Here is an 8,535-nt window from a genome sequence, read left to right on the forward strand (position 1 = left end):
TTTGACCCTACTTAACTTTTCTTCACAGCATCTAGAATTCTCTGAAATTGTGCATTTGTTTGCTGGTTTGTCTGTCTCTTCCACCAGGATGCGAGGACAGACTTGGTTGTCTGCTAGATACCCAGTGCTTAGGTGTGCGGCCCATCACAATGGTAGGCACCCAATATATAGTTGCTGAATAATGAAGTACATAAATGAATGAATATCCACGGGCACCCAATTGGTTAGAGGCCCAGGCAGGACGTAAGCTGAGGCTGGAGGCTCTGCTGTTAGCCACTGTGCTGTGCCGGACCGGCTCTGAGAGATCCCAGGAGGTTCCGATAGCATCATGGATGTGAAACCACTGTGAGAACTGCTAAGTGCCTGAAAAAAGCAAAGGATTATTATGATGATTACTCAATTCACTGTTTGCCCATCTGCGAAATGGGGATAATAATACTCTGGCCCACCAACTTTAAGAGGATGTTTTGTGGCCTGCCAATGAGAGAGTGGATGGGGAAACATATAGAAGTTAAAGGCTCTGCATGGCAGAAGGGACTGGAAGATTATTTCTGTGCTGGTGGCTTCCGAAGGCTCCCATCCTCTACCTCGAGTTTGACATTAATATTGCTGACAGGAGTGGGGGCGGTAGGGGGACATGGGGGACCAAGGGACTCTGCGTCCCAGTAATTAAACATGTTGGGACTGAAGCATTGCCAGCGGCAGCATCTGGTTGCAATTACCAGAGGGGACTGAAGTGATTAGTCACCTTTATAGTGAGAGCCAGGTCGGTCCCCTGGGCTCCTCCCTGGAGAGGACCTTCTCAGCAAGCTCAGAGACCCCTTTCCCTGCTCTCATCCCATTTCTGGAGTTCCCTGATCCCCAAACAATAGTCCTTGCTCTGAGACTCCTTCTTGTCCCCCTGAAGTCCCAGGACATTGGGTGAGAACTTGACTGAAAGCCAAGAATACCAGAATCACCCCCACCACCCTTTTACTTCTTCTTGTGTTTCTACAGGCCAGGTTAGGATTCTTTGGCACAAAATGTGTCAAAGCAGGAATTCAGCTTAAAAAGTAATTTAACCTTTCTGAACTTCTATTTCTTCATCTGCAAAGTGCAGATATCAGGAGCACCGTCATCACGGGATTATTGTGAAGATAAATAAGGTAAAAAGTACAGTGGACTACAAGGGCTAGAGTCTAGCCCTTATTTGACTACCTGCAGAATAAATAGTATCTATTATGAATATTTGTCAGGTGCTAGGCTAACACCTTTTATGATTCATTTAATTGAATCCCCACAAACACCCTATGAGGTAAGTACTGTCATGATCCTTGTTCAGAGTCCCAGAGAGGGTTGGAGGCTTCTAAAAATCACGCAATGCACTAAAGCATCTAGCAGAACCAGGATGCCAAACCAATTTGCCTCCAGGGGCCCTTACTCCTTATCAAACCATGTGGTGGGACATCTTCGTTGTTTGACTCATTCATCCCTTCATTTATTCACCCAATCAAGCTTACAAAGTGCCTGAAAAGTGGCAAGACAGAATCCCTTCTTTTAAGGAACTCAAGAGTCCAGCAGGGAAGTCATGATAGGTCCATAAGTAATTACACCTTGAAGTAGAAAATTATGGCTTTTGTATATAAGGGCCAGTTAGAGATTTATTCATCCACATCACACACACTGAGAATCTGCTATGTGCTGGACCCCGTGCTCAGCACTGGGAATAAGTGAGAGGTAAATATGGTACAGTCTAGTCATCATCTAATGGGGGAGACGGAAATTTAAATAAATTATTGCAGTTAGGGATTAAGTTATGATTTTAAAAACATGAAAAAAAGTACATACACAGAGTAGAAGAGATGAACTGTGTTCAAAACAGGGGGTTCAAAACCCCCTGTTTTGAACCTGCAGGCACCTGCAGGCGTGTGTGTGAACCTGAGCACCTGCAGGCGTGTGTGTGTGTGTGTGTGTGTGTGTGTGTGTGTGAACAGTTTGAACTGTGTTCAAAACAGGAGGCAGAACTGGGTAAGCTCTGAGCTGCCAAAGCGGGAAGGAGCACAGAAGATGTGTGATGGCAATTCAGGAGTGCATATTTTCCGGTGAATGGGGGAAGGCTTCATGGAAGAGAGGGCACATGAGCTGGCACTTTTCAATAGGTAGGTTTTAGAGAGGGGAGCATTGGAATAGAGAGATCCTGGACGCCTAGAAGCCAGTTACCAGGTAATTATAGTAGGACAGGTGGTGAGGACCTAGATAGTGAGGCAGTGGGGGACAGAGAAGAGGGAGGAATGTCAGAGATGACTGCTTCAGTGTGGACAAGTCAAAGGGAAGCCAAGTATTGTGAATCTGGGCAACTGGGGGGGATAGTAATGAATTCAGCTCTTTCTTAAAGCTCCCCCAAAGAGTGCCTGATGGTGCCTTGGTCATTTGAGATGGGGAGGTGGGGCCCTACGGGGTATTCTGGCCCAGGAGCACCACAGGGAGCTTGAAATGGCCAAGTTATGCTGCTGTGCTCTGAAGATCAGCGAGATCTGGGAGCATCACCATGAAAAGACTGGTCAGGCACCTGGACACCCCAGCCCAGTTTCATCTTTCATTCATCACACATTCGCTGAGCTTCTACTCTGTGCCAGGTCATGCTGGGAAACCAATCTGGTGACCTTAGAGTGAGAACAGATCTCCATTAAGCAGGCTCAAAGGATCTCAGATTAAGAGGGAAGCTTTCCTGATTACTCCTTCTATGCTGCTTCTTACGGTGTGACAAGTGTTAAGGGCAACAGGTACAAGAAAGGGTAGTTGGTTCTGTCTGGGGATGAGGGCAGGCTTCCCAGAGGAGGTGAATTTTCAGCTGAAGCTCTCAGGATGGGCAGGCTTCTTCCGGTTGTGGGAGTTGATGTTTCAGGTGAAGGGAACAGCTTTCCCTCTGAGTTCTGCTGAAATTCAGACTTCTTCCAGAGCTACCAGAAAAACATCCAGTGGGAAATCATTTCTCCAGCCTCCTGCAGGGGCCGCTGCTGCCCCAGGCTGAGGCTGCCACCTCCGGACTCAGCCGGTCCTTCCCAACAAAACTCGGGAGTCTGTCTTTGCTGGGGTAGTAGTGAGGTAGACCCTGGACCTGCCTCCATTGAAGGCGTGGGCTCGGGGGTGGCAGTGCCCCCTGAAGCCTGAAGAAATCATCTGAGCTCCGTCAGTGGCACCTGGGGGGAGGGGTGTAGTGGGTACAGATATTTTTCTGCCTCTGGGTCACCACAAGTTTATTAAAATAAAAGCAACTGTGGGTAAATGCTGCCATCTGTTCTGCCACCCCCCCAACAACAAATCAGGCCCCAGACTAGACGCAGGAGTTGAAACTGCTTTAAAACACCCCAAGGACTTAACTGAAAACCCACACTCCCCATGCTTCTGGGGCTTAAGATCTTGAGCTCATTCCTCAGTATCTCTCCTCAGGAAGGTGGGGTGGGCTGCCCCTGGAGGTGGAGGTGAAGACCCCTAGTCTGCTCCACGGACTGAGAGGCCCCCTAAGCCCAGAGCCCTGCCGCGGGGCTCTGTGCCAAGAGCCCCCGTGAGCCATGGCCTCGAAAGGGCAGTGGCGATTTTTTTCACATAAATATATCGCACTTAAATGAGTTTAGACAGCATGACATCAGAGAGTAATTAAGTTAGTTTGGGTTGGAATTCCGTTTCCAATTCCTGAGTTCAGGTTTGTAAAAGATTTTTCTGAGCACCTGCAGGCGTGTGTGTGTGTGTGTGTGTGTGTGTGTGTGTGTGAAGTATTTTCACTGGAAAGGATTCAAAACTTAAAAAAAAAAAAAAACTGGAGCATACAGGCAGCATTACGCCATTCTTCCTTCTTGGAAAAATCCCTCAGCCTTATACAAGCCTCCTTCAAGCCCTCAGTCAGTTGTGCAGGAGAAAGGGGGCGGTCGGCTTTCTCCTTTCAAGAACGAGTTATTTTCAGCTGCTGACTAGAGACGGTGCACGTCTGGATACGAGAACATTTCCACTATGGGACTGGATACAAACACACACCCGGCAGACTTAAAGAGTCTCAGACTGAGGAGAAAGCCTTTCCTTCTGCTGCTCCCGCTGCTGCCGCTGCTTTTGAGGGTCCACTCGGTTCATGGTTTTTCCTGCCAAACCAGAGGCACCTTCGCTGCTGCCGCCCTTCTCTCTGGTGTCATTCAGCGGCTGGCCAGAGGATGAGACTCCCCAAACTCCTCACTTTCTTGCTTTGGCACCTGGCTTGGCTGGACCTGGAATTCATCTGCACTGTGTTGGGTGCCCCTGACTTGGGCCAGAGACCCCAGGGGGCCAGGCCAGGCTTGGCCAAAGCAGAAGCCAAGGAGAGGCCCCCTCTGGCCCGGAGCATCTTTAGGCCGGGGGGTCACAGCTATGGTGGGGGGGCCGCCAGTGCCAGGGCAAAGGGGGGCACCGGGCAGACAGGAGGCCTGACACAGCCCAAGAAGGATGAACCCAAAAAGCTGCCCCCCAGATCGGGTGGCCCTGAACCCAAGCCAGGACACCCTTCCCAGACAAGGCAGGCGGCAACGCGGACGGTGACCCCAAAAGGACAGCTTCCCGGGGGTAAGGCACCTCCAAAGGCAGGATCTGTCCCCAGCCCCTTCCTGCTGAAGAAGGCCAGGGAGACTGGACCCCCTCAAGAGCCCAAGGAGCCGTTCCGCCCGCCCCCCATCACGCCCCACGAGTACATGCTCTCGTTGTACAGGACGCTGTCCGATGCTGACAGAAAGGGAGGCAACAGCAGCGTGAAGTTGGAGGCTGGCCTGGCCAACACCATCACCAGCTTTATTGACAAAGGGCAAGGTGAGGGGGTGGGGTGGCAGGGGCACGGCTGAGAGGGAGGGGCGTCTGCATGTGCGGAGGGGCCTTTCAGAGCCCCGACACTGCACCGGTGGGAGGTAGTGTGTGCATCAGCCTGGGGTGGTATCTGGGACTTACCTCCCACGTTCCCGGTCCCGGGCTGCTGGTGCGCCAGAGCCAATTCTTGCAAGGTGCAGAGGGGGTTACTGAGCCCGGAGAGGAGACAAGACCTGCCAGTTGGTGGCAGAGTTGGGGACCATACTTTAAGACTCTTACCAGGCCATGCTCTGTTCTGAGGTGGGTTGGCCAGACTTTCCAGGCTCCAGAGGTTTGTAGGTTTTCTCAGATGGCAGAGAGAGAAATTAATCGCTAGATTCCCGTGGTTCTGCAAATTTGCCTTCAGGCTAGGGCCAGAGGAGGCAGGATGGGTGAAGACAGTAAATGGGGCGTCTTGGAGTCGCGGGATGACATTTAAAAGTATGGTGTGGGGGTGGGGGGCTGGGGGGTGGCAGACTTAGCAGCAGCAGGGCAGAAATCCTCAGACAAGGGGACTAACTCACAATGTGATCTTAAGAGAGTCCCTTTTCCCTGTGGGGTCTCGGTTTCCCCATCTGCACAACTCTATGGGGGTTGGGCTGGGGGATTTCTGAGAGTCCTTCAAAAATGAACACTTTATATCTTGTCCTAAACACAGATCATTTTTATTGTCAACCCGGGAGAGAGGGTAGCCATTCCCCTCACCTCACCCTATGCTCACCTAGCGCTACTGTTTTGACTTTTCCCTCCCCACTTGCTGTGTGATCTCAGCAAGTCCCTTCTCCTCTCAGGGCCTCAGTTTCTCTGTAAGTGTGAAGAGGGAGATGGATTACTCATTGCCAGGGTTGCCCGCAGCTCTTACGCTCTGGTTCCGTGAGGCTTGGGACTTTGGCTGGCAGGGTGGGGGAGGGGGCGGAGATGGGGAGAGGCTCCTCATTAGAGCTGGCCCGTGGGGGAATGACACGGTGGGAGGAACCAGGAGGCGGCAGGTCTGGCTGGGGTGGGGGAGGTGGCCTGGCTGCCTGCCCAGCCAGGGAAAGCTGTGACCCCTTGGGGGCTCATAAAATAAGTCCTTGTGCCCCCCAGCTCTAAGGGAGCTTGCAGAGGGGGAGATGGGGAGTTTAAAGGCCTAATTAGTCACCTTCTAGAGCAACGTATGAATGCTTCCCAATGGCAAATTGGTATTTAAGAAGGAGGGTATGCTGATTTGGACACACTACAGAGTTTCTCACACACACACAGCCTTATATTTATACACGCATGCTGAATCACACACACATGTACACATGTGAACACACACCTTCTTACATGTCCACACAGAATCGTCTTGCATGCACACGCACATATACATATCTTTCAAATATTCACGCAAGCGCAATCATACACGCACGTCACTCATTATACTTTACCTTTCTTATTCACATATAAGCCCGTTATTCACATATACGCACGCACACACACACACGCTCATACACGCAGCGGGATAAGACATGTACACAACAAAATCATCAGACTAGGAAGCTGGGGAAATTGGATTGTAGCTTTATCGTTAACTATCTGTGTGAACTTGCACAAGTCACTTGCCCTCTCTGTGCCTCATCCGTAGAATGGGAACACCAAGATATTCCTTAAGGTGGAGTGGGAGCAGCTCAGGATTGGGTATAAGATGTTCTACAGTAGGGTTCCAACTCTGCTTTTTCCTAGCTGGGTGATCTGGGGCAAGTCACCTAACTCCTCTGAGCCTCAGATTCCTCCTCTGGAAAAAATAGAGCTAATTATAAAACCCACTCCACCTATCTCTCCAATGAAGATATCATATAAGATAATAGCTGGGGAGGGATAGCAAGAGGCAGTTCTAAGGCTGATGCATCTCTGATATGCATTGTCATTGACACAAACACCTGGAATTGTTCAAATCACCACAGCCACATCTACGGAAAAACAACCCTACTTGGTCTGGTCTTTAGGAAGCTCCCTTATTTTGAAAAAGGCTCTCAGTGGTTTGGGTCTTGGCCTCTGTCAGAGTAGGGGAGAGGTTAAAGAAAGCTGTCTCCAGAGGGGAGAGAGCTGTAGCCCTCCCTGAGGCCCCGAGGTGGCTGGCTCTCTTGGTGAGGTTGCAGGGAATGACTTCTGGGTGTTCTCTCTAGATGACCGAGGTCCTGTGGTCAGAAAGCAGAGGTACGTGTTTGACATTAGTGCCCTGGAGAAGGATGGGCTGCTAGGGGCCGAACTGCGGATCTTGCGGAAGAAGCCCTCGGACACGGCCAAGCCAGTGGCCCCTGGCATCGGGCGGGCTGCCCAGCTGAAGCTGTCCAGCTGCCCCAGCGGCCGGCAGCCGGCAGCCTTGCTGGATGTGCGCTCCGTGCCAGGCCTGGACGGATCTGGCTGGGAGGTGTTCGACATCTGGAAGCTCTTCCGAAACTTTAAGAACTCGGCCCAGCTGTGCTTGGAGCTGGAGGCCTGGGAACGGGGCCGGGCCGTGGACCTCCGTGGCCTGGGCTTTGACCGGGCGGCCAGGCAGGTCCACGAGAAGGCCCTGTTCCTGGTATTTGGCCGCACCAAGAAACGGGACCTGTTCTTTAATGAGATTAAGGCTCGCTCGGGTCAAGATGATAAGACGGTGTACGAGTACCTGTTCAGCCAGCGGCGAAAAAGGCGGGCCCCACTGGCCACGCGCCAGGGCAAACGGCCCAGCAAGAACCCCAAGGCCCGTTGCAGTCGGAAGGCGCTGCATGTCAACTTCAAGGACATGGGCTGGGATGACTGGATCATCGCACCCCTTGAGTACGAGGCCTTCCACTGCGAGGGGCTATGTGAGTTCCCCTTGCGCTCCCACCTGGAGCCCACGAACCATGCAGTCATCCAGACCTTGATGAACTCCATGGACCCTGAGTCCACACCACCAACCTGCTGCGTGCCCACACGACTGAGTCCCATCAGCATCCTCTTCATTGACTCCGCCAACAACGTGGTCTATAAGCAGTATGAGGACATGGTCGTGGAGTCTTGTGGCTGCAGGTAGCAGCACTGGCCCTCTGTCTTCCTGGGTGGCACGTCCCAGGATGCTGGTCACAAGGGCCCGTCCCTGCACTCCCGAAATCAGAGAGATTGGGAGGCAGCACCCAGGAGCATCTACCCGGCCTGCGTGAAAGGGGTTTCCAACAGCCTTGCTCTTACTCTCTGAGTGGGACTGGGTTCAAGGTTCCTTTCTATCCACAAGTCCCCTTGTCTGAGGATTTCTGCCCTGCTGCTGCTCTGACTGGCAGACACAGACCCAGGGAGACAGACTGAATGGGACTGAGACCCAGGAGACCTTGCTTTCCAATGAGACTCAGCCCTCAACCTCTCCTTACCTGGGCCTTTTTGGCTTCTGGACTCTCCAGGGAGGGCTCCCCTTGGGAGAGCCCACAGGTGCTGCCCTCTCCTTGAATCACCACTGTGCCTGGTGATTTCCTGCCCCTGGGGCAGATGAGATGCTGATTGGGCAGGGGTGGGCCGGAGGGGGTGAGGGCTTGGGCCGGGGTGAGGAGTGTGAGGCTGTTAGACTGTTAGATGAAAATGTACATTGATGAGATAAAAAGCAAAACTGTTACTAAAACTGTGGCAAATTTCTTGTTTACTCCAGGGGACCCAGTGACCCCTCAAAGAATGACTGGCCCAGGGAAGGGAGGTGGGTTGCCTGAAGCAAAATGGGAG

The 8,535-nt window shown here is 52.1% G+C and overlaps 1 protein-coding gene across 1 annotated transcript; it reads left to right on the forward strand.

The window, feature by feature from the left end:
* The first annotated feature begins 3,999 nt into the window (after positions 1-3,999).
* On the forward strand, positions 4,000-7,932 carry GDF5 (growth differentiation factor 5). The gene is made up of 2 exons (XM_032420124.1): positions 4,000-4,806; positions 6,987-7,932. Exons 1-2 carry the CDS (start codon positions 4,182-4,184, stop codon positions 7,859-7,861), a joined length of 1,500 nt encoding a protein of 499 aa, XP_032276015.1. The 5' UTR covers positions 4,000-4,181; the 3' UTR covers positions 7,862-7,932.
* The last annotated feature ends 603 nt before the right edge of the window (positions 7,933-8,535 follow it).

This window comes from Phoca vitulina, unplaced genomic scaffold (genome assembly GCF_004348235.1).
Source record: "Phoca vitulina isolate PV1807 unplaced genomic scaffold, GSC_HSeal_1.0 scaffold22, whole genome shotgun sequence".
In the NCBI taxonomy this organism is placed as follows: Eukaryota; Metazoa; Chordata; class Mammalia; order Carnivora; family Phocidae; genus Phoca; species Phoca vitulina.